The 26,531-nt window shown below is 48.7% G+C and overlaps 1 protein-coding gene across 3 annotated transcripts in view; it reads left to right on the top strand.

Moving 5' to 3' along the window:
• LOC134993068 (sodium-dependent proline transporter-like) overlaps positions 1 to 26,168 on the top strand; it is a 131,196-nt gene extending 105,028 nt beyond the window's left edge. For all 3 annotated transcript variants that reach the window (XM_063950842.1, XM_063950840.1, XM_063950841.1), the window contains 12 exons: positions 6,316 to 6,464; positions 6,552 to 6,601; positions 8,032 to 8,170; positions 8,992 to 9,126; positions 9,390 to 9,493; positions 9,931 to 10,055; positions 10,485 to 10,597; positions 13,491 to 13,625; positions 19,512 to 19,611; positions 21,729 to 21,847; positions 23,382 to 23,555; positions 23,818 to 26,168. In XM_063950842.1, the coding sequence (XP_063806912.1) occupies positions 6,316 to 6,464; positions 6,552 to 6,601; positions 8,032 to 8,170; positions 8,992 to 9,126; positions 9,390 to 9,493; positions 9,931 to 10,055; positions 10,485 to 10,597; positions 13,491 to 13,625; positions 19,512 to 19,611; positions 21,729 to 21,847; positions 23,382 to 23,555; positions 23,818 to 23,976 (1,502 nt within the window). In that variant the 3' untranslated portion in view covers positions 23,977 to 26,168. The remainder of the gene's footprint in view (positions 1 to 6,315; positions 6,465 to 6,551; positions 6,602 to 8,031; positions 8,171 to 8,991; positions 9,127 to 9,389; positions 9,494 to 9,930; positions 10,056 to 10,484; positions 10,598 to 13,490; positions 13,626 to 19,511; positions 19,612 to 21,728; positions 21,848 to 23,381; positions 23,556 to 23,817) is intronic.
• Positions 26,169 to 26,531: the final 363 nt, after the last annotated feature.

Consider the following 26,531-nt stretch of genomic DNA (forward strand, 5'->3'; position numbering starts at 1 on the left):
GCGTGTGTGACACCTGTATGTGATCGTTATGTAACGTGTGTGACACCTGTATGTGATCGTTATGTAACGTGTGTGACACCTGTATGTGACCATTATGTAACGTGTGTGACACCTGTATGTGACCATTATGTGACGTGTGTGACACCTGTATGTGACCGTTATGTGACGTGTGTGACACCTGTATGTGACAGTTATGTGACGTGTGGGACACCTGTTTGTGATAGTTATGTGACGTGTGTGACACCTGTATGTGACAGTTATGTGACGTGTGTGACCATTATGTGACGTGTGTGACACCTGTATGTGACAGTTATGTGACACCTGTATGTAACAGTTATGTGATGTGTGTGACACCTGTATGTGACAGTTATGTGATGTGTGTGACACCTGTATGTGACAGTTATGTGATGTGTGTGACACCTGTATGTGACAGTTATGTGACGTGTGTGACACCTGTATGTGACAGTTATGTGACGTGTGTGACACCTGTATGTGACCGTTATGTGACCTGTGTGACACCTGTATGTGACCATTATGTGACGTGTGTGTGTGTGTGTGTGTGTGTGACACCTGTATGTGACGTGTGTGACACCTGTATGTGTTCGTTATGTGATGTGTGTGACACCTGTATGTGACAGTAATGTGCTGTGTGTGACACCTGTATGTGACCGTTATGTGACGTTTGTGACACCTGTATGTGACCGTTATGTGACATGTGTGACACCTGTATGTGACCATTATGTGATGTGTGTGACACCTGTATGTGATGTGTGTGACACCTGTATGTGACAGTTATGTGACATGTGTGACACCTGTATGTGACCATTATGTGATGTGTGTGACACCTGTATGTGATGTGTGTGACACCTGTATGTGACCGTTATGTGACGTTTGTGACACCTGTATGTGACCGTTATGTGACATGTGTGACACCTGTATGTGACCATTATGTGATGTGTGTGACACCTGTATGTGTGACACCTGCATGTGACAGTTATGTGACGTGTGTGACACCTGTATGTGATAGTTATGTGACGTGTGGGACACCTGTATGTGATAGTTATGTGACATGTGTGACACCTGTATGTGACCATTAAGTGACGTGTGTGACACCTGTATGTGACACCTGTATGTAACAGTTATGTGATGTGTGTGACACCTGTATGTGACAGTTATGTGATGTGTGTGACACCTGTATGTGACAGTTGTGACGTGTGTGACACCTGTATGTGACCATTATGTGATGTGTGTGACACCTGTATGTGACCATTATGTGACATGTGCGTGTGACACCTGTATGTGACCATTGTGACGTGTGTGACACCTGTATGTGACCGTTATGTGGCGTGTGTGACACCTGTATGTGATCGTTATGTAACGTGTGTGACACCTGTATGTGACCATTATGTAACGTGTGTGACACCTGTATGTGACCATTATGTGACGTGTGTGACACCTGTATGTGACCATTATGTGACGTGTGTGACACCTGTATGTGACAGTTATGTGACGTGTGTGACACCTGTATGTGACCATTATGTGACGTGTGTGACACCTGTATGTGATAGTTATGTGACGTGTGGGACACCTGTATGTGATCGTTATGTGACATGTGTGACACCTGTATGTGACCATTAAGTGACGTGTATGACACCTGTATGTGACCGTTATGTGACGTGTGTGACAACTGTATGTGATAGTTATGTGACATGTGTGACACCTGTATGTGATGTGTGTGATGTGTGTGACACCTGTATGTGACAGTTATGTGACGTGTGTGACACCTGTATGTGACCGTTATGTGACCTGTGTGACACCTGTATGTGACCATTATGTGACGTTTGTGTGTGACACCTGTATGTGACCATTATGTGACGTGTGTGACACCTGTATGTGACCATTATGTGACGTGTGTGACACCTGTATGTGACAGTTATGTGATGTGTGTGACCATTATGTGACGTGTGTGACACCTGTATGTTATGTGTGTGACACCTGTTTGGGACCGTTATGTGACATGTGTGACACCTGTATGTGACTGTTATGTGACATGTGGGACACCTCTATGTGATGTGTGTGATGTGTGTGACACCTGTATGTGACAGTTATGTGATGTGTGTGTGACAGCTGTATGTGACCATTATGTGACATGTGCGTGTGACACCTGTATGTGACCATTGTGACGTGTGTGACACCTGTATGTGACCGTTATGTGGCTTGTGTGACACCTGTATGTGATCGTTATGTAACGTGTGTGACACCTGTATGTGACCATTATGTAACGTGTGTGACACCTGTATGTGACCATTATGTGACGTGTGTGACACCTGTATGTGACAGTTATGTGACGTGTGTGACACCTGTATGTGACTGTTATGTGACGTGTGTGACAACTGTATGTGATAGTTATGTGACGTGTGTGACACCTGTATGTGACCGTTGTGTGATGTGTGTGACACCTGTATGTGACTGTTATGTGACGTGTGTGACACCTGTATGTGATATGTGTGAAGTGTGTGACACCTGTATGTGACCATTATGTGACGTGTGTGACACCTGTATGTGACCGTTATGTGACGTGTGGGACACCTGTATGTGACCGTTATGTGACCTGTGTGACACCTGTATGTGACCATTATGTGACGTGTGTGACACATGTATGTGATAGTTATGTGACGTGTGTGTAACACCTGTATGTGACAGTTATGTGACATGTGTGACACCTGTATGTGATAGTTATGTGACGTGTGTGTGACCGTTATGTGACGTGTGTGACCATTATGTAACATGTGTGTGACACCTGTATGTGACCGTTATGTGACGTTTGTGACACCTGTATGTGACAGTTATGTGATGTGTGTGACACCTGTATGTGACCATTATGTGACATGTGTGTGTGACACCTGTATGTGACCACTATGTGACGTGTGTGACACCTGTATGTGACCGTTATGTGGCGTGTGTGACACCTGTATGTGACCGTTATGTGGCGTGTGTGACACCTGTATGTGACCGTTATGTGGCGTGGGTGACACCTGTATGTGACAGTTATGTGACGTGTGTGACACCTGTATGTGACTGTTATGTGACGTGTGTGACACCTGTATGTGATAGTTATGTGACGCGTGGGACACCTGTATGTGACCATTATGTGATGTGTATGACACCTGTATGTGACCATTATGTGACGTGTGTGACACCTGTATGTGACTGTTATGTGATGTGTGTGACACCTGTATGTGATAGTTATGTGACATGTGTGACACCTGTATGTGACGTGTGTGACACCTGTATGTGACCGTTATGTGACGTGTGTGACACCTGTATGTGATGTGTGTGATGTGTGTGACATCTGTATGTGACAGTTATGTGACGTGTGTGACACCTGTATGTGACCGTTATGTGACGTGTGTGACCGTGATGTGACGTGTGTGACACCTGTATGTGACGTGTGTGACACCTGTATGTGATAGTTATGTGATGTGTGTGACACCTGTATGTGACAGTTATGTGACGTGTGTGACACTTGTATGTGACCGTTATGTGACGTGTGTGACCGTTATGTGACGTGTGACACCTGTATGTGACAGTTATGTGACGTGTATGACACCTGTATGTGACCGTTATGTGACCATTAAGTGACGTGTGTGACACCTGTATGTGACCATTATGTGACGGTCACATACAATTGTATGTGACAATTATGTGATACATGTATGTGATTTATGTGACATGTTTAATGCACCTGCATATGAAGTGTTACAACTGTATGTGACATGTGTTACCTATATTTGACCTGTATGTGACACGTGTAACACAGATGGGAATTTTCACGTGATCTGTGTGACACCTATATGGGGCCTTCGTGTGACGTGTGTGACACTTCTATGTGATGTGTGTGACATGAATAACACATACAGGGCTTTTATGACACTAGTATGTAACGTGTGACACCTGTATGTGACAGTTATGTAACGTGTGACACCTGTATGTGACAGTTATGTAACGTGTGACACCTGTATGTGACAGTTATGTAACATATGACACCTGTATGTGACAGTTATGTAACGTGTGACACCTGTATGTGACTTGAGCTCGGGACCGGCCTCAGTAGTAGTAGTAGTATTATTATTATTATTATTATTATTATATGAGCAGAAGGGAGGGGACACCAGTAGTAGTACCAGTAGTAGTACCAGTAGTAGTAGTAGTAGTACCAGTAGTAGTACCAGTACCAGTAGTAGTACCAGTACCAGTAGTAGTACCAGTAGTAGTAGTACCAGTAGTAGTAGTACCAGTAGTAGTAGTACCAGTAGTAGTAGTAGTAGTAGTACCAGTAGTAGTACCAGTAGTAGTACCAGTAGTAGTACCAGAGTACCAGTAGTAGTAGTAGTAGTAGTACCAGTAGTAGTACCAGTACCAGTAGTAGTAGTAGTACCAGTAGTAGTACCAGTAGTAGTAGTAGTAGTAGTAGTACCAGTAGTAGTACCAGTAGTAGTAGTTCTAGTAGTACCAGTAGTAGTAGTACCAGTAGTAGTAGTAGTAGTAGTAGTACCAGTAGTAGTACCAGTAGTAGTAGTTCTAGTAGTACCAGTAGTAGTAGTAGTACCAGTAGTAGTAGTAGTACCAGTAGTAGTACCAGTACCAGTAGTAGTACCAGTAGTAGTACCAGTAGTAGTAGTACCAGTACCAGTAGTAGTAGTAGTACCAGTAGTAGTACCAGTAGTAGTACCAGTAGTAGTAGTAGTAGTAGTAGTAGTAGTAGTAGTAGTAGTAGTAGTAGTAGTAGTACCAGTAGTAGTAGTAGTACCAGTAGTAGTACCAGTAGTAGTAGTAGTACCAGTAGTAGTAGTAGTACCAGTACCAGTAGTAGTAGTACCAGTAGCAGTACCAGTAGTAGTACCAGTAGTAGTAGTAGTAGTAGTACCAGTAGTAGTAGTAGTACCAGTACCAGTAGTAGTACCAGTACCAGTGATGGAGGAACCTGGGACTGGTCTCTGTAGTAGTATTAATATTATTATATGAGCAGGAGGGAGAGGACACCAGTGATGGAGGAACCTGGGACTGGTCTCTGTAGTAGTATTAATATTATTATATGAGCAGGAGGGAGAGGACACCAGTGATGGAGGAACCTGGGACTGGTCTCTGTAGTAGTATTAATATTATTATAATATGAGCAGGAGGGAGAGGACACCAGTGATGCAGGAACCTGGGACTGGTCTCTGTAGTAGTATTAATATTATTATATGAGCAGGAGGGAGAGGACACCAGTGATGGAGGAACCTGGGACTGGTCTCTGTAGTAGTAGTATTAATATTATTATATGAGCAGGAGGGAGAGGACACCAGTGATGGAGGAACCTGGGACTGGTCTCTGTAGTAGTAGTATTAATATTGTTATATGAGCAGGAGGGAGAGGACACCAGTGATGGAGGAACCTGGGACTGGTCTCTGTAGTAGTAGTATTAATATTATTATATGAGCAGGAGGGAGAGGACACCAGTGATGGAGGAACCTGGGACTGGTCTCTGTAGTAGTATTAATATTATTATATGAGCAGGAGGGAGAGGACACCAGTGATGGAGGAACCTGGGACTGGTCTCTGTAGTAGTATTAATATTATTATATGAGCAGGAGGGAGAGGACACCAGTGATGGAGGAACCTGGGACTGGTCTCTGTAGTAGTATTAATATTATTATATGAGCAGGAGGGAGAGGACACCAGTGATGGAGGAACCTGGGACTGGTCTCTGTAGTAGTATTAATATTATTATATGAGCAGGAGGGAGAGGACACCAGTGATGGAGGAACCTGGGACTGGTCCCAGTAGTAGTAGTATTATTATTATATGAGCAGGAGAGAGAGGACACCAGTGATGGAGGAACCTGGGACTGGTCTCTGTAGTAGTAGTAGTAGTAGTATTATTATTATATGAGCAGGAGAGAGAGGACACCAGTGATGGAGGAACCTGGGACTGGTCTCTGTAGTAGTAGTAGTAGTATTATTATATGAGCAGGAGAGAGAGGACACCAGTGATGGAGGAACTGGGACTGGTCCCTGTAGTAGTATTAATATTATTATATGAGCAGGAGGGAGAGGACACCAGTGATGGAGGAACCTGGGACTGGTCCCTGTAGTAGTATTAATATTATTATATGAGCAGGAGGGAGAGGACACCAGTGATGGAGGAACTGGGACTGGTCTCTGTAGTAGTAGTAGTAGTAGTAGTATTATTGTAATATAAGCAGGAGGGAGAGGACACCAGTGATGGTGGAACCGGGACCGGCCTCTGTATAATTGTTCTTCTTCTCCATAGGTATCGGCATTGGGATGCTACTGGTTTCTGCTCTGGTCTCTCTATATTATAATGTTATTATAGCATGGACCTTCTACTACCTGGGCCAGTCATTCCAGAGCCCCCTACCCTGGTCCTGTGAGTCCCCTCTGTATATTCAGCTCTGCGCGGTAAGATCACGTCCTGGAATGTCTGTGACTGTATATATCGTACATGTATGATGCGTCTCATGAGTAACATGCGTGTCTGTTTTGCAGAATGTCTCCAGTAATGGGTCCCATTTCAGCGCGACAGAAGCGTTCTGGAAGTGAGTGAGCGCGCAACATTACCTCTTTGTGTGCAGCTTTCCCAATCTTCCCTCTCTGTGTGCGGCTTTCCCAGTCTTCCCTCACTGTGTGCGGCTTTCCCAGTCTTCCCTCGCTGTGTGCGGCTTTCCCAGTCTTCCCTCTCTGTGTGCGGCTTTCCTAGTCTTCCCTCTCTGTATGCGGCTTTCCCAGTCTTCCCTCTCTGTGTGCGGCTTTCCCAGTCTTCCCTCGCTGTGTGCGGCTTTCCCAGTCTTCCCTCGCTGTGTGCGGCTTTCCCAGTCTTCCCTCTCTGTGTGCGGCTTTCCTAGTCTTCCCTCTCTGTATGCGGCTTTCCTAGTCTTCCCTCTCTGTGTGCGGCTTTCCCAGTCTTCCCTCGCTGTGTGCGGCTTTCCCAGTCTTCCCTCGCTGTGTGCGGCTTTCCCAGTCTTCCCTCGCTGTGTGCAGCTTTCCCAGTCTTCATTCTCTGTGTGCAGTTTTCCCTCTATGTATGCGGCTTTCCCAGTCTTCTCTCTCTGTATGTGGCTTTCCCAGTCTTCATTCTCTGTGTGCAGCTTTCCCTCTCTGTCTGCGGCTTTCCCAGTCTTCCCTCTCTGTGTGCGGCTTTCCCAGTTTTCCCTCTCTGTGTGCGGCTTTCCCAGTCTTCCCTCGCTGTGTGCGGCTTTCCCAGTCTTCCCTCTCTGTGTGCGGCTTTCCCAGTCTTCCTCTTCTGTGTGCAGCTTTCCTTGTCTTCCCTTTCTGTGTGCGGCTTTCCCAGTCTTTCCTCTTTCTGGGAATAATTTATGGAATGTAATGAATATGAATGTAAGTTCAGTTATCGGGAGTTAATGTATGCGTATATCTGTTGTGTCTACATTTCAGCATATACTGTATGAGGGTGGCTCAGTAGGTAAGGTAACAAGACCTCTCATGTGTAATGTTCTCTATTTCAGTCTAATTTCCCACCAGAGCAGGTAGACCGCTGCTTCCCTGATGGCCATTAGACTGCACCTCATATCAGTTATACTGTCCCAACGGAGATAATGCCATGTCACGGAAACCGGTTTGGTGCACTGCCTGTGCTGGACATGCTTGGCCGGCCGGATCGCCAAACCCAAACCTGTCCTGGTGAGATGACATTATCACTGTAGCATGTGAAAGGGCCGTTCAGTGATGATGACTAGGCCCCTATGTGACATGCTATAGTCCGCTATCTGTGGCAGTTCAGTTAGCAGCTATGTTCCATCAAAACCTCTTGCGCCGCTAATACTATCCGGGTTATCCGGCAATGGTAATATTCCATAACTTCCCGCTCTGAGCGCAGCCACACATCGCATGGCGTACCAGTGATACATCATACTCCATATAATGCTCTGTGTATGGGCAGATGGCAGATAACAGTCACCCCTATAGCTGATTTCTGCCCTCTGTAATCTGGCGCCCCCTCTGGTTGCAGTGAGAAGGTTCTGGGAGTTGTACATAGCTCTGGCCTCAGTAATCCGGGCCCTGTGCGCTGGCAACTTGCCCTGTGTCTGCTGGCTGCCTGGATCATCATCTTTCTCTGCACCTTAAAGGGAATCCGCAGCTCGGGGAAGGTGAGACTGTTGCCCCATTATTCCGATTGCCCCTGTTATCTCTGTCCTGCCAATCACCCCAGTCACCCTGCCAAATCCATTACCCAAATAATCTCACCCTATTACACCTGTCACCCCATCATCCAACCCATCATCTAAGTCCTCACCATCTACTGCATTGTCCCTGATGCCTCCATCATCCCCGTTATCTAACCTGAGTCCTCATCATTGACCTCTGTTATCCCTGACACCCCAATTATCTGACCCTGGTATCCAAGTCTTCACCATTATCTCTGTCCTGCCAGTCACCCTGCCAAATCCATCACCCAAATCATCTCACCCTATTACACCTGTCACCCCATCATTTAAGTCCTCACCATCTACTGCATTGTCCCTGATGCCTCCATCATCCCCGTTATCTGACCTGAGTCCTCATCATTGACCTTTGTTATCCCTGACACCCCAATTATCTGACCCTGGTATCCAAGTCTTCACCATTGCCTCCCCTGTTATCCCTGTCCTGCCAATCACCCAAGTCATGTCTCACCCCCATAAGCCAAATCCTTGCCATCACCCCATATTGTCATAGTTGCCCCATTATCGCTGTTACCTTTACTGTACCACATCACTCCCGCTATCTGCATCACACAATAACCCCCATCACCCATATTACCCCCCCCCTCTCCCCCATCACCCTGACCCGGTGCCTCACCCTGTGAGTGGCCCTCGGAGATGGGGACTAGAGGTCACCCTGTATATTATATCCCTCTGTATCACATTGTTAGACGCAGGGCCTTCATACGAGGTTTATTCACCTTATGTATTGTCCCCCGGTCTCCCAGATTGTGTATTTTACAGCCACGTTCCCGTACCTCGTCCTGATTGTACTCATCATTCGGGGGGCGACTCTGGAGGGGTCTATAGACGGGGTGAGATTCTACCTGTCGGCCGATTGGGAGAGGCTGCGGAGCGCTCAGGTACTTACCTTGTACTGCATATCTCACACTGTGCAAACCCTTTCTCTATAGTGTATGTATATATATGACTTACATGTGGTGTCATATTGCCCTATATATACATTTCCTCTATAATGTACAGTATATTTCCCCCACTATAAAGCCTATCGCCCTCCTCTGTAAGCAGCTGATGTGCTCCTCTGCATTGGGCGTTATATAATCCCCTGTCACTGATCAGTAACACGATGCATTGATCTGTGGGATCTCCGCTCCCTATGTTTCAGGTGTGGAACGACGCGGCGTCCCAGATATTCTACTCCCTGGGGATCGGCTTTGGAGGCCTGTTGTCTATGGCCTCGTACAATAAGTTTGATAACAACGTTATCAGGTGAGTCGCGATATAATAATATATCAGTGTATGGGATTGTTATCCATGATTTACTAGACATCAAAGACCATTACAGCCCACCTGCCCCAACCTGTGTCCCTCACCATCACCTGACACATGGCGCTGAACCCAAGCGAACCCACTGAAGGACTCACCCTCTCCTGGCCGCTACAGAGCAGTCCCAGCAATAGGACATGTTAGGCAACTATAACAAACAGGCCCCAACAACCTTACTCACACCAGAAACCAAACCTCCCGGGTCAGGCTGGATGGGCCTCCAGGCTCAATCCTGCTACAGAATTCTATGTCATTCCTGTAGAGTTGTGTTTCCATTATTCCCTGGGATGGGACGTTCGGACTGTAGCAGCGGTTTTGTTGCTGCTTCTCAGTGGCCCGTGTGTTCCAGCCCTTACCCTTCTGCCCATCTGTCGCAACAGGGACACGCTGGTCATCGCCATCGGGAACTGTTGCACCAGCTTCTTTGCTGGATTTGCCATTTTCTCTGTGTTGGGTCACATGGCCTGGAAAAAGAAGGTTCCGGTGGGAGAGGTGGCGGACTCAGGTAAGAACACAGGATATACGGTATTATGGAGGTAACCTACCAGAGACCACAAGTGCAGGAATGTCTGTCCCTGATCAATGAGTCTTCTCCTGATGGCCTCACAGCCTGAAGGATTGGGTCACCAAGCTAATATGAAGGAGGCGCATGTCTGGGGGATGTACCATTCTGTTATTATACTGTAATCCACATTACATTATACATGGAGGAGACGACCTGGACCAAATGTCCTGGACTTATCTTAAACTATTTGGATGAAAGCCTTTTTGAAGAAAAGCGCTATGTAATTATTATTAATATTATCACCACCACCATGGAGTTGTCTTGTTGACGAACAGTTCGAGGTGCAGATAATGCAGTACATAGACTGTATACATACTGTAGTTCCGCACATTGGCAGTGTCCGGATAACCCACCATTTTGTCCTGGTAGGTCCTGGCCTGGCGTTCGTTGCTTACCCAGAAGCCCTTGCTCTATTGCCTGGCTCAGCCTTCTGGTCCATCCTGTTTTTTCTGATGCTCTTCACTCTGGGAGTGGACACTCTGGTAAGTAGACTCAGTGGCTAGTATTTACTAAAAATCCGAGTTTGGCCGATTTGTGTTTTTTTTTTCTAAGTCCCAATCCGGGAATTCACTAAGCATCAATCTCGGCAGTGTCTGGTCTATTCGTAATGGTTTGAATGACAACGTTCAGAAATACGAATGAATAGACCATCGGTCAAACGCGGCTGTTATTTCATAGAATACGGGCATTAACTATTCATTCGTATTTGGGTGTTAGTTTCTGAGTGCTCAAGTGCGGGTCTGTTTTTTTTCGATTCGTTAAAAAAAGCAGCAATAAAATAGACCTGATTTTTCCAGTCGAGTTTGGATAACCATGCACGGATCAGTGAGATCTGTGCATGGTTATCTATGGGAAAGGGTCTGTTTAGTGTAAAATCAGAATTTTTTTTTGCATGGGGTCCCCCCTCCTAAGCATAACCAGCCTCGGGCTCTTTGAGCGGCGGATGGGGGGCTGATAGCCTTGTGAGAAATTGTGAATATTGTTTTTAGTAGCAGTACTACAAGTCCCAGCAAGCCTCCCCCGCAAGCTGGTACTTGGAGAACCACAAGTACCAGCATGCAGTGGAAAACCGGGCCCGCTGGTACCTGTAGTGCTACTACTAAAAAAATACCCCAATAAAAACAGGACACACACACCGTGACAGTACAACTTTATTACATACATGCAAACCAACATACACACATACTTACCTATGTTCCCACGAGGCTCGGTCCTCTTCTCCATGTAGAATCCTAGGGGTACCTGTGAAAAAAATTATACTCACATAATCCAGTATACCTTCTGTTCTTTGTATAATCCACGTACTTGGCAAAATAATAAAACGGAAACCCGACCACGCACTGAAAGGGGCCCCATGTTTACACATGGGACCCCTTTCCCCGACTGCCAGGACCCCCCCTGACTCCTGTCAAAGAGGGTCCCTTCAGCCAATCAGGGAGCGCCACGTCGTGGCACTCTCCTGATTGGCTGTGTGCTCCTGTAGTGTCTGTCAGGCAGCACACGGCACAGATACAATGTAGCGCCTATGCGCTCCATTGTAGCCAATGGTGGGAACTTTGCGGTCAGCGGTGAGGTTACTTTTGGTCAACCGCTGACCGCAAAGTTCCCACCATTGGCTACAATGGAGCGCATAGGCGCTACATTGTATCTGTGCCGTGTGCTGCCTGACAGACACTACAGGAGCACACAGCCAATCAGGAGAGTGCCACTACGTGGCGCTCCCTGATTGGCTGAAGGGACCCTCTTTGACAGGAGTCAGGGGGGGTCCTGGCAGTCGGGGAAAGGGGTCCCATGTGTAAACATGGGGCCCCTTTCAGTGCGTGGTCGGGTTTCCGTTTTATTATTTTGCCAAGTACGTGGATTATACAAAGAACAGAAGGTACACTGGATTATGTGAGTATAATTTTTTTTCACAGATACTCCTAGGATTCTACATGGAGAAGAGGACCGAGCCTCGTGGGAACATAGGTAAGTATGTGTGTATGTTGGTGTGCATGTATGTAATAAAGTTGTACTGTCACTGTGTGTGTGTGTGTGTGTCCTGTTTTTATTGGGGTATTTTTTTAGTAGTAGTACTACAGGTACCAGCGGGCCCGGTTTTCCACCGCATGCTGGTACTTGTGGTTCTCCAAGTACCAGCTTGCGGGGGAGGCTTGCTGGGACTTGTAGTACTGCTACTAAAAACAATATTCACCATTTCTCACAAGGCTATCAGCCCCCCATCCGCCGCCCTTGGATGGGGGGGACAGCCTCGGGCTTCACCCCTGGCCCTTGGGTGGCTGGAGGGGGGGGGACCTCTTGATTGAAGGGGTCCCCACTCCTCCAGGGTACCCCGGCCAGTGGTGACTAGTTGTGGTCTTAATGGCACGGCCGCAGGGACCGATATCAAAGTGTCCCCCGGCTGTGGCATTATCTCCCCAGCTAGTGGAGCCCGGTGCTGGTTTAAAAAATACGGGGGACCCCTACGCTTTTTGTCCCCCGTATTTTTGGAACCAGAACCAGGCGCAGAGCCCGGTGCTGGTTGATTAAATATGGGGGAACCCCTGTCATTTTTTTCACCATATTTTTTCAACCAGGACCGGCTCAAAGAGCCCGAGGCTGGTTATGCTTAGGAGGGGGAACCCCACGCAATTTTTTTCTGATTTTTTAAGACTTTAATCAACTTTTTAAGGTACACAATGAAGCCCTGCACGGATCTCACAGATCCGGCCGGGATTCCTTGTGTTTTGTCAGGCAGTGTTTTACTCATCACTCCCGTAAAACACTGCCTGATATTACGAATCACATCGACATCGGAAAAAACGATTGACGATTGTGCAAAACTCGGCAGCTTAGTGAATAACCGTATCAGGATTCAAAAAGTTGCAGTAAAATGCACCCGATACCATTCGAGTTCAAACACCCTTAAAAACGGCAAAAACACGAATATTAGTAAATAAACCCCAGTGAGTGAACGCTGAGAACTACATGCTCTCCACATACAACCTCAGAAAAGAGCTCTCAGAGGCTTTTGTGAAGCATTGCTGTATCACTCCTATAAACTGTGAGAAACTCGGCTACTAGAAAGTGACTTACTGTATCTGATATATTATAATGTTAATAACCTTAGAGTAATGTATGCCTATACATATGGCTGCCTGGCTGGTGGCCCACTGTCTTCTTACCCGAGTCCCCATTGGGTATATATTATATACCACACAGTAGCAGTAGGATCTTGGCCAGTAAGTGAGGAGTTGTCTGATGTCTACTATGGGGAGTGAGTGACCTCTGTTATACATCACACACATCATTGCTCTATCCCTTGTATACATTTAGAGGGGGTCTGGCGGGGCTGGCCTCTGTGTCTCATACTCCATGCTCTCTCTCCCCAATCAGTTTGGGAACATGGAGGGGATCGTCACGGCCGTATTGGATGAGGTCCCATATCTCAAGGAATGGAAGCGGAAGGCAATGTTCCTGGGAGCTCTATGTTTCTTCTTCTACCTGATGGGGCTGCTGCTGGTCACTGAGGTGAGACCCCAGAGAATATACCAGGAGATGAGGGGGCTGGGATATATGATGGGGCTGCAGGTCACTGAGGTAAGACCCCAGAGAAAGTACCAGGAGATGAGGGTCTGGGATATATGATGGGGCTGCTGCTGGTCACTGAGGAAAGACTCCAGAGAATATACCAGGAGATGAGGCGGCTGGGATATATGATGGGGCTATTGATGGTCACTGAGGAGACACCACAGAGAATTTTCCAGGAGATGAGGGGGCTGGGATATATGATGGGGCTGCTGATGGTCACTGAGGAGACACCACAGAGAATATTCCAGGAGATGAGGGGGCTGGGATATATGATGGGGCTGCTGATGGTCACTGAGGAGACACCACAGAGAATATTCCAGGAGATGAGGGGGCTGGGATATATGATGAGGCTGCTGATGGTCACTGAGGAGACACCACAGAGAATATTCCAGGAGATGAGAGGGTTGGGATATATGATGGGCTGCTGATGGTCACTGAGGAGACACCGCAGATAATATACCAGGAGATGAGGGGGCTTTGATATATGAGGCTGCTGGTCACAGAGGAGACACTACAGAGAATATACCAGGAGATGAGGGGGCTGGGATATATGATGGGGCTGCTCCTGGTCACTGAGAATACACCACAGAGAATGTACCAGGAGTTGAGGGGGTTGGGATATATGATGGGACTGCTGATGGTCACTGAGGTGACACTGCAGAGAATGTACCAGGAGATGAGGGGGCTGAGATATATGATGGGGCTGCTCCTGGTCACTGAGAAAAGACCCTAGAGAATATACCAGGAGATGAGGGGGTTGGGATATATGATGGGGCTGTTGATGGTCACTGAGGAGACACCACAGAGAATATACCAGGAGATGAGGGGGCTGGGATATATGATGGGGCTGCTGATGATCACTGAGGAGACACCGCAGAGAATATACCAGGAGATGAGGGGGCTGGGATATATGATGGAGCTGCTGATGGTCACTGAGGAGAGACTGCAGAGAATATACCAGGAGATGAGGGGGTTGGGATATATGATGGGGCTGCTGATGGTCACTGAGACACCTCAGAGAATATACCAGGAAATGAGGGTGCTGGGATATATGATGGGGCTGCTCCTGGTCACTGAGGAAAGACCCTAAAGAATATACCAGGAGATGAGGGGGCTTGGATATATGATGGGTCTGCTGATGGTCACTGAGGAGACACCGCAGAGAATGTACCAGGAGATGAGGGGGCTGGGATATATGATGGGTCTGCTGATGGTCACTGGGGATACACTGCAGAGAATGTACCAGGAGATGAGGCGGCTGGGATATATGATGGGGCTGCTCCTGATCACTGAGAAAAGACCCTAGAGAATATACCAGGAGATGAGGGTGCTGGGATATATGATAGGGCTGCTGATGGTCACTGAGGAGAGACTGCAGAGAATATACCAGGAAATGAGGGTGCTGGGATATATGATGGGGCTGCTGATGATCACTGAGGAGACACCACAGAGAATATACCAGGAGATGAGGGTGCTGGGATATATGATAGGGCTGCTGATGGTCACTGAGGAGAGACTGCAGAGAATATACCAGGAGATGAGGGGGTTGGGATATATGATGGGGCTGCTGATGGTCACTGAGGAGACACTGCAGAGAATGTACCAGGAGATGAGGCGGCTGGGATATATAATGGGGCTACTCCTGGTCACTGAGAATACACCACAGAGAATGTACCAGGAGATGAGGGTGCTGGGATATATGATAGGGCTGCTGATGGTCACTGAGGAGACACCGCAGAGAATATACCAGGAGATGAGGGGGCTGGGATATATGATGGAGCTGCTGATGGTCACTGAGGAGAGACTGCAGAGAATATACCAGGAGATGAGGGGGCTGGGATATATGATGGGGCTACTGATGTTCACTGAGGAGACACCGCAGAGAATATACCAGGAGATGAGGGGGCTGGGATATATGATGGAGCTGCTGATGGTCACTGAGGAGAGACTGCAGAGAATATACCAGGAGATGAGGGGGTTGGGATATATGATGGGGCTGCTGATGGTCACTGAGACACCTCAGAGAATATACTAGGAAATGAGGGTGCTGGGATATATGATGGGGCTGCTCCTGGTCACTGAGGAAAGACCCTAGAGAATATACCAGGAGATGAGGGGGCTGGGATATATGATGGGTCTGCTGATGGTCACTGAGGATACACTGCAGAGAATGTACCAGGAGATGAGGCGGCTGGGATATATGATGGGGCTGCTGATGGTCACTGAGGAGACACCGCAGAGAATATACCAGGAGATGAGGGGGCTGGGATATATGATGGAGCTGCTGATAGTCACTGAGGAGAGACTGCAGAGAATATACCAGGAGATGAGGGGGTTGGGATATATGATGGGGCTGCTGATGGTCACTGAGACACCTCAGAGAATATACCAGGAAATGAGGGTGCTGGGATATATGATGGGGCTGCTCCTGGTCACTGAGGAAAGACCCTAGAGAATATACCAGGAGATGAGGGGGCTTGGATATATGATGGGTCTGCTGATGGTCACTGAGGATACACTGCAGAGAATGTACCAGGAGATGAGGCGGCTGGGATATATGATGGGGCTGCTCCTGATCACTGAGAAAAGACCCTAGAGAATATACCAGGAGATGAGGGTGCTGTGATATATGATAGGGCTGCTGATGGTCACTGAGGAGAGACTGCAGAGAATATACCAGGAGATGAGGGGGTTGGGATATATGATGGGGCTGCTGATGGTCACTGAGGAGACACTGCAGAGAATGTACCAGGAGATGAGGCGGCTGGGATATATGATGGGGCTGCTGATGGTCACTGAGGAGACACCGCAGAGAATATACCAGGAGATGAGGGGGCTGGGATATATGATGGAGCTGCTGATGGTCACTGAGGAGAGACTGCAGAGAATATACCAGGAGATGAGGGGGTTGGGATATATGATGGGGCTGCTCCTGGTCACTGAGGAAAGACCCTAGAGAATATACCAGGAGATGAGGGGGCTTGGATATATGATGGGTCTGCTGATGGTCACTGAGGAGACACCGCAGAGAATGTACCAGGAGATGAGGGGGCTGGGATATATGATGGGTCTGCTGATGGTCACTGAGGATACACTGCAGAGAATGTACCAGGAGATGAGGCGGCTGGGATATATAATGGGGCTACTCCTGGTCACTGAGAATACACCACAGAGAATGTACCAGGAGATGAGGGTGCTGGGATATATGATAGGGCTGCTGATGGTCACTGAGGAGAGACTGCAGAGAATATACCAGGAGATGAGGGGGCTGGGATATATGATGGGGCTGCTGATGGTCACTGAGGAGACACCTCAGAGAATATACCAGGAGATGAGGGGGCTGGGACATATGATGGAGCTGCTGATGGTCACTGAGGAGAGACTGCAGAGAATATACCAGGAGATGAGGGGGTTGGGATATATGATGGGGCTGCTGATGGTCACTGAGGATACACTGCAGAGAATGTACCAGGAGATGAGGCGGCTGGGATATATAATGGGGCTACTCCTGGTCACTGAGAATACACCACAGAGAATGTACCAGGAGATGAGGGTGCTGGGATATATGATAGGGCTGCTGATGGTCACTGAGGAGAGACTGCAGAGAATATACCAGGAGATGAGGGGGTTGGGATATATGATGGGGCTGCTGATGGTCACTGAGGAGACACCACAGAGAATATACCAGGAAATGAGGGTGCTGGGATATATGATGGGGCTGCTACTGGTCACTGAGGAAAGACCCTAGAGAATATACCAGGAGATGAGGGGGCTTGGATATATGATGGGGCTGCTGATGGTCACTGAGGAGACACCGCAGAGAATGTACCAGGAGATGAGGGGGCTGGGATATATGATGGGGCTGCTCCTGGTCACTGAGGAAAGACTGCAGAGAATATACCAGGAGATGAGGGGGCTGGGATATATGATGGGGCTACTGATGGTCACTGAGGATACACTGCAGAGAATGTACCAGGAGATGAGGCGGCTGGGATATATGATGGGGCTGCTGATGGTCACTGAGGAGTCACCGCAGAGAATATACCAGGAGATGAGGGGGCTGGGATATATGATGGAGCTGCTGATGGTCACTGAGGAGAGACTGCAGAGAATATACCAGGAGATGAGGGGGTTGGGATATATGATGGGGCTGCTGATGGTCACTGAGACACCTCAGAGAATATACCAGGAAATGAGGGTGCTGGGATATATGATGGGGCTGCTCCTGGTCACTGAGGAAAGACCCTAGAGAATATACCAGGAGATGAGGGGGCTGGGATATATGATGGGGCTGCTGATGGTCACTGAGGATACACTGCAGAGAATGTACCAGGAGATGAGGGGGCTGGGATATATGATGGGTCTGCTGATGGTCACTGAGGATACACTGCAGAGAATGTACCAGGAGATGAGGCGGCTGGGATATATGATGGGGCTACTCCTGGTCACTGAGAATACACCACAGAGAATATACCAGGAGATGAGGGGGTTGGGATATATGATGGAGCTGCTGATGGTCACTGAGGAGAGACTGCAGAGAATATACCAGGAGATGAGGGGGCTGGGATATATGATGGGGCTGCTGATGGTCACCGAGGAGACACCGCAGAGAATATACCAGGAGATGAGGGGGCTGGGATATATGATGGAGCTGCTGATGGTCACTGAGGAGAGACTGCAGAGAATATACCAGGAGATGAGGGGGTTGGGATATATGATGGGGCTGCTGATGGTCACTGAGGAGACACTGCAGAGAATGTACCAGGAGATGAGGCGGCTGGGATATATAATGGGGCTACTCCTGGTCACTGAGAATACACCAGAGAATGTACCAGGAGATGAGGGTGCTGGGATATATGATAGGGCTGCTGATGGTCACTGAGGAGAGACTGCAGAGAATATACCAGGAGATGAGGGGGTTGGGATATATGATGGGGCTGCTGATGGTCACTGAGGAGACACCACAGAGAATATACCAGGAAATGAGGGTGCTGGGATATATGATGGGGCTGCTCCTGGTCACTGAGGAAAGACCCTAGAGAATATACCAGGAGATGAGGGGGCTGGGATATATGATGGGGCTGCTGATGGTCACTGAGGAGAGACTGCAGAGAATATTCCAGGAGATGAGAGGGTTGGGATATATGATGGGCTGTTGATGGTCACTGAGGAGACACCACAGAGAATATACCAGGAGATGAGGGGGCTGGGATATATGATGGGGCTGCTGATGGTCACTGAGGAGACACCGCAGAGAATATACCAGGAGATGAGGGGGCTGGGATATATGATGGAGCTGCTGATGGTCACTGAGGAGAGACTGCAGAGAATATACCAGGAGATGAGGGGATTGGGATATATGATGGGGCTGCTGATGGTCACTGAGACACCTCAGAGAATATACCAGGAAATGAGGGTGCTGGGATATATGATGGGGCTGCTCCTGGTCACTGAGGAAAGACCCTAGAGAATATACCAGGAGATGAGGGGGCTTGGATATATGATGGGGCTGCTGATGGTCACTGAGGAGACACCGCAGAGAATGTACCAGGAGATGAGGGGGCTGGGATATATGATGGGGCTGCTCCTGGTCACTGAGGAAAGACCTTATAGAATATACCAGGAGATGAGGGGCCTGGGATATATAATGGGCTTCTACTTATGAGAGAGGTTACACTCTGAAACCTTGACCTGGGTATCTCATGAGGCTGCTAATCATGGAGGAGAGAACTGAAGGTCATGAACTGGATAGGCTGGGGTAGGTTGATGAGACTGGTATTTATTAATGAAGTGATAACCCTACTAGACTCTTCTCTCTCTCCACAGGGCGGCATTTACTGGTTCACCCTGATAGATTCCTACAGCACCAGCTTTGGCCTCATCATCATCACTCTCTTCATGTGCCTCGGTATAGCCTTCTTCTATGGTGAGTACATGGACTGACTGGTCACAGTGCATCCATAGCCATCTCTAATCCATACAATAAACGATTAGTGGAGATGGAGGCCTCAGTGTGGTCTCATCCTGTCCCTGAATAATGGGTGCAGGACCAGAGGGGGAGATGGTTATGCTTGAGGTGGCATCAGCCCTGGCTTTACATTCATGGTTTCCTGATTTCTGGGCAGGATGCAGTTAATATACCGGCTGTTGAGATCCCGGCTTTCAGAAGACCGACGCCGGAATCTCGACAGCTGCTGAAATGCCGCCGGTCGGAATGCTAACAAACGCAGGATATTTCCACTCAGTTGGTGGGTCCACGCCACCAACTGAATGTGAATATAACCTGTGGCGAGTCAAGCAAACCATCGGGCCTGAAGCGTGGTGATCGCAGCAAGCCCACGAGGGGACTCGCTGCCGGATTTTCCGACAGACGGGAGCCACTGTACAGTATACTGACAGCCGGTATCCCATCTGCAGGTAAATCATATGTATTCCTTCTGGGCCACATTTGTATCCATGGCTCCACATGCAATACCACAGAATAGAGCTTGGTCTGATTAGGAGTTAGGTGTAAATATGAGGAGGAGAATGAAGGCAACAGGAAGCCACAGACTGAGAGTTATATAGTGGGAGGAGCAGGGTCCCCAGCAGCACAGAGTATATCAGGAGATGAGTGATGTGTCAGTGAGGACAGGGCTGCATGTGACAGGGGCAGTGACATGATGTGAGGAGGGGAATGGAGGCAGCAGGAAGCCACAGACTGAGAGTTATATAGTGGGAGGAGAAGGGTCCCCAGCAGCACAGAGTATATCAGGAGATGAGTGATGTGTCAGTGAGGACAGGGCTGCATGTGACAGGGGCAGTGACATGATGTGAGGAGGGGAATGGAGGCAGCAGAAAGCCACAGACTGAGAGTTATATAGTGGGAGGAGCAGGGTCTCCAGCAGCACAGAGTATATCAGGAGATGAGTGATGTGTCAGTGAGGACAGGGCTGCATGTGACAGGGGCAGTGACATGATGTGAGGAGGGGAATGGAGGCAGCAGGAAGCCACAGACTGAGAGTTATATAGTGGGAGGAGAAGGGTCCCCAGCAGCACAGAGTATATCAGGAGATGAGGGATGTGTCAGTGAGGACAGGGCTGCATGTGACAGGGGCAGTGACATGATGTGAGGAGGGGAATGGAGGCAGCAGGAAGCCACAGACAGAGAGTTATATAGTGGAAGGAGCAGGGTCCCCAGCAGCACAGAGTATATCAGGAGATGAGTGATGTGTCAGTGAGGACAGGGCTGCATGTGACAGGGGCAGTGACATGATGTGAGGGGGGGGGGGGGAATGGAGGCAGCAGGAAGCCACAGACTGAGAGTTATATAGTGGAAGGAGCAGTGCCCCCAGCAGCACAGAGTATATCAGGAGATGAGTGATGTGTCAGTAAGGACAGGGCTGCATGTGACAGGGGCAGTGACATGATGTGAGGAGGGGAATGGAGGCAGCAGGAAGCCACAGACTGAGAGTTATATAGTGGGAGGAGCAGGGTTCCCAGCAGCACAGAGTACATCAGGAGATGAGTGATGTGTCAGTGAGGACAGGGCTGCATGTGACAGGGGCAGTGACATGATGTGAGGAGGGGAATGGAGGCAGCAGGAAGTCACAGACTGAGAGTTATATAGTGGGAGGAGCAGGGTCCCCAGCAGCACAGAGTATATCAGGAGATGAGTGATGTGTCAGTGAGGACAGGGCTGCATGTGACAGGGGCAGTGACATGATGTGAGGAGGGGAATGGAGGCAGTAGCATTACGTCTCTCTTGTACAATGTATACACAATGTGAGGTTCCGCTAGGACAGATTTGTTCTCAGGGTTGTCCATCATGTTGCGATGACTACAACGCCTCTGTTACTCCATGGCTGTAGTAGACTTAATACTTGGTGGTAAAGTTTCTTCTTTATTTGATCACCTTTGACCAGTCCATCTGTTTTGTTCCATATGTGGAATCTGACCTTCACGTACAGACACATTATGGGGATGAGTTGTGCTATTACATACATGTAAACTCTGTGATCACCCTCGTGTATAGATGTCTCATGTGTTTTATCTGCCCCTCAGGTGTGAACCAGTTCTGCCAGGATATTGTGGACATGGTCTCTAGATGCCCCTCCTGGAGCACCAAAATCCTTGTGTATTTTAAGGTGTGCTGGGTCTTCTGCACACCCGTCCTGCTGCTGGTAAGTGGCCCTCTCATTGCTGCATAGTGCTGGGGGTGTCTCTTAATGAGGTGAAGCAGGAAGCAGTACCGAAAAGATGGGCTAGCATCTCGGCTGTCGGTGTGGGGGAGAGTCTCAGCGGGCAGGGATCTCTATGGGTGCATCACAGGAGAAGACTCAGAGGTGATTATCAGGCACAGGTTAGGCTAGACCTCTCCTGGGCCGGATTTCTGTACAGGACACAGCTCTCCTAATATGCAGGGTGGGGGAGAGTCTCAGCGGGCAGGGATCTTTATGGGTGCAGCACAGGAGAAGACTCAGAGGTGATTATCAGGCACAGGTTAGGCTAGACCTCTCCTGGGCCGGATTCCTGTACAGGACACAGCTCTCCTAATATGCAGGGTGGGGGAGAGTCTCAGCGGGCAGGGATCTCTATAGGTGCAGCACAGGAGAAGACTCAGAGGTGATTATCAGGCGCAGGTCAGGCTAGAGCTCTCCTGGGCCGGATTCCTGTACAGGACACAGCTCTCCTAATATGCAGGGTGGGAGAGAGTCTCAGCGGGCAGGGATCTTTATGGGTGCAGCACAGGAGAAGACTCAGAGGTGATTATCAGGCGCAGGTCAGGCTAGAGCTCTCCTGGGCCGGATTCCTGTACAGGACACAGCTCTCCTAATATGCAGGGTGGGGGAGAGTCTCAGCGGGCAGGGATCTCTATGGGTGCAGCACAGGAGAAGACTCAGAGGTGATTATCAGGCGCAGGTCAGGCTAGAGCTCTCCTGGGCCGGATTCCTGTACAGGACACAGCTCTCCTAATATGCAGGGTGGGAGAGAGTCTCAGCGGGCAGGGATCTCTATGGGTGCAGCACAGGAGAAGACTCAGAGGTGATTATCAGGCACAGGTCAGGCTAGACCTCTCCTGGGCCGGATTTCTGTACAGGACACAGCTCTCCTAATATGCAGGCTGGGGGAGACCCATATGGGGACCAGCACTGGAATAAAAGTCTCTCTCCCAGGAACTCCCTAATTTATTCTGGTTATAACTACCTTCTATAAAGCCAAACATGGCGGTGAGGTCCGGGTGACTGACCCCGACATGTGGAACCACAAATCCCAGCCTATGTGAGATAAGAGTACATTACAGGCAGATAGTGTCTAACAAACTCATCGCATTATTCTGTCATTGCAAATGTATTATTTTATTTTTCTTAAAATTTACGTTTGAGATTAAATTTAGTATTCAATGTTTTTGATTTATAACTGACCGCTCCGATATTAGTTCCAGAGATTACATTGTGACTCTATTGACCTTATTCTAGGAATTTCTAAACACGATGCGGTGATTGTCGGTGGGTAATGGCGCAGCCGGCTGTGAGGTTCCCCCTACCTGCGTTACATGCAGTCTGCGCCATATTCCGCTGCGGTTATTATACCGATGTCTGTATGGGCGGAGAGTTAGTGCTTGCCTCTCTGCGATATATAATGTCAGTAGATTATTACGCTCCTGTTCCGGCACAGATGTTCTGTAATAACCAGTTATTTCTGATGTCTCCCCAGTTTATTCTGTTCTACATCTTCCTGGAAATGTATAACACCCCGCTGCGCTACGGCCGCTACGAGTACCCCCGCTGGGGCAAGGCGCTGGGTATATGTATGGGCTCTCTGTGCTGCATCCAGATTCCCATCTGGGCTGGGGTGGCAATCTTCCGCCAGTCCGGGACGCTGCTGGACGTGAGTAGATAGGGTGGTATAATGTGCATACAGGGCGTGGCAAGGGCCGTTATCCTAATGACCTGTATATTGTGACGTGTATGAAGCTCTATTTTTTGGAGGGGCTCCCCCTAACAACCACAGACCTAGCAACATTTAATCATGGTCTCCAGCGTCCCTCAGCCGTTCCCCGATTCATGTTATGCCCAGTACTGTCTCAGTGGGCAATGGATAACTACAAACCCCCCCCCCCCTTGTCTGATGTTTGTCTTTCTCTCCCCAGAGATTCAAGAATTCCATTCGCCCTCTCAACTCCTGGCGCACATCCAGTGGGCAGCGCGACCAGACCAGCTCCATCATCGATGTCCCCTACACCGTGAACTTGACGGACCAAGACTTCAACGACCCCGTTTGGCTGAGTGAGGGCACCAGCGAGGTCTGACGGGCAGAGCGGACGTTCACCAATACCTCATTTATCAGGAGAGCGCAGGGATTATCTCCCTGACAATGCTGACCACTGCCAGCGTGGGCCGGACGTGGTAGGCTCCACGGGCCAGGAGATGGGTCCGCCTGGCTGATATCTCCTGAGAGTTTCCCTAATCCCATGTACATATCCTTTCCCACCTTCACTTCTTCCTTCCTCCGCAGAGCACCGGCCGTCAGAGACAGCGGCGTGGAATTGTTTACCGATTGTAGGACCTGAAGGTCTCTGTGGGTTTTTCCCGATGGATGGAGACGTTGTGCGGACCAGGCCATGGCTCTATCATGGAAACCGCTGGCTAGGACAACCTCAAGTTATGGCTGCAGTGACTCCATATTGAAACACAAAGTCTGGCTGGCGGGAAGCGGAGTGAGTGGGACCAGCGCCTAATCTGATCACTGGGAATACTGGTTCCGCAGGATAATCACCACAATGTCTCATTCTACAAATCAGGTCTCACCGAACGGATCTCATCAGCCAAATGACTGACAATTAGTCTCAGCCCAATAGTCAGTGATGGAACCGGTGCTAAGCCATGCTCCAATCAGTGCAAAGTATACTAATGACCACAAGGGGGTGCACACGTGAAGATTTACATCCGTACAGAACAGGCGTAGGTAATGTGTGGCTCTCCAACTGTTGTGGAACTACACATCCCAGCATACTCTGCCATAGTTTGGCTGTTAGGGCATGCTGGGATGTGTAGGGGCTATGCCTAGTTTATATAGCATTATAGTGTTTTCTGCTTAGAATCACGCGTGTCAGCCCCCGGGCTAGCGAGCGCCACACGCGCGGCAGCCCCCGGGCTAGCGAGCGCCACACGCGCGGCAGCCCCCGGGCTAGCGAGCGTCACACGCGCGGCAGCCCCCGGGCTAGCGAGCGCCACACGCGCGGCAGCCCCCGGGCTAGCGAGCGCCACACGCGCGGCAGCCCCCGGGCTAGCGAGCGCCACACGCGCGGCAGCCCCCGGGCTAGCGAGCGCCACACGCGCGGCAGCCCCCGGGCTAGCGAGCGCCACATAAGACAGCTGGTTTGTTGCATTGCTGGGACGGCACGCACCTGATCACTAAATATTTTCTCTCTTCGCAATTTACATGAAACACTCCTTTGCCCTTATTTATTAATGAGTGATACATTTCACTGTGAGTGATAAATTGCACCAGCCAATCAGCTCCTAACTTCCATGTCACACGCTAGGTAGGAGGTGATTGGCTGGTGCAATTTATCACTCACATTTATGACTCATTGATAAATAGGGGGACTTGTACGGTATAATATACGTTATATTGGTGCTGAATACAGAGCGCTATGGCGGAATCCCTGTATCGGAAAGCAGATGCAATGTCCGGTATATTGTCGGCCTCCATATAAGAGCATTGTAAAGGTGTTGCACTGACCTGCAGCATACGCCCCAGGAGCGGAATCCTACCGTAATTCATCTCATTCCAGGGGCGGAGCCTGCGCCCTCGGAAACACTCATGTATTATTCTCCCAGGACAGATTCATAGGATCATGTCATCCATACGCAGCAATAAGCCCCACAGTGCCAAGAGCCCCAGGAAATGAGTGTGACACTGGTGTTACGGGAAGGTAACCGGTCTCCGTGTGCCCGTTGCGGGTGTGGATCGCCGCAGTGAATGCTCTGCCACCCCCACGGTCAGCGTCTGTGTGAATCCGGATTCTTCCAGGACTCTGGATCCGTTTTTATACTTGAATTGATGCCATTATTCTAATTTTCCAATTTAATGTTCGTAATACGAAAGAAAATGAGATTGGTTAATGCCAAACCGCTGTACTGTATGCACATAGACAAATAGAAATCACTAATAAACGCACGTATATTTCTGTGTATTCTGATCAGAGGTTTCCATCCTTATGTACAGTATCATGTGACTGAGAAACGAGCGCTCGTGGGAACACCCAGGATCCAGTGTATAAATCCGCAGGAATCCTGAGGTAGGGATGGCCATCAACTATCAACAATTTAAAAGCATCGATGGTTTATGATCAATGTTGAATAGTTTTGCCATCGAAGGGGATAGAACCAGCTGGTTTCCCACCATCGACGGCATGTAACCATCAATGGTCATCTACTGCATAGTATGCAACCATCAATGGAAACATGCCGGTTCTCCATCGATGGTAGGCACACCAAAGGCCATCCCTAACCTGAGCCGCACACCAAATCCTATATTCCAAATAGCTGGAATTTCTGTGGTAAAATAAAGGCAGGTGGCGCCTCCTAGTGCATTAAATGGGTCACTGCTTCTCAGACACAGGGATAGTACACATACACCATAAAAATAACCGGAGCAGCTACCTTGGGAATGATGCGCTTGTGATCTATGGATGCCAGGAACTATCTTCTGCCCCACTGACATCCCACAGTTCCCTAAGCAGAATGCATGAGTGAAAAAATAATAAAAGATTATATATATATATATATATATATATATATATTATATATATTAATTATATATATATATATATATATTCTATATATATATATTAGTGAT

Source organism: Pseudophryne corroboree, chromosome 2 (assembly GCF_028390025.1).
Source record: "Pseudophryne corroboree isolate aPseCor3 chromosome 2, aPseCor3.hap2, whole genome shotgun sequence".
In the NCBI taxonomy this organism is placed as follows: domain Eukaryota; kingdom Metazoa; phylum Chordata; class Amphibia; order Anura; family Myobatrachidae; genus Pseudophryne; species Pseudophryne corroboree.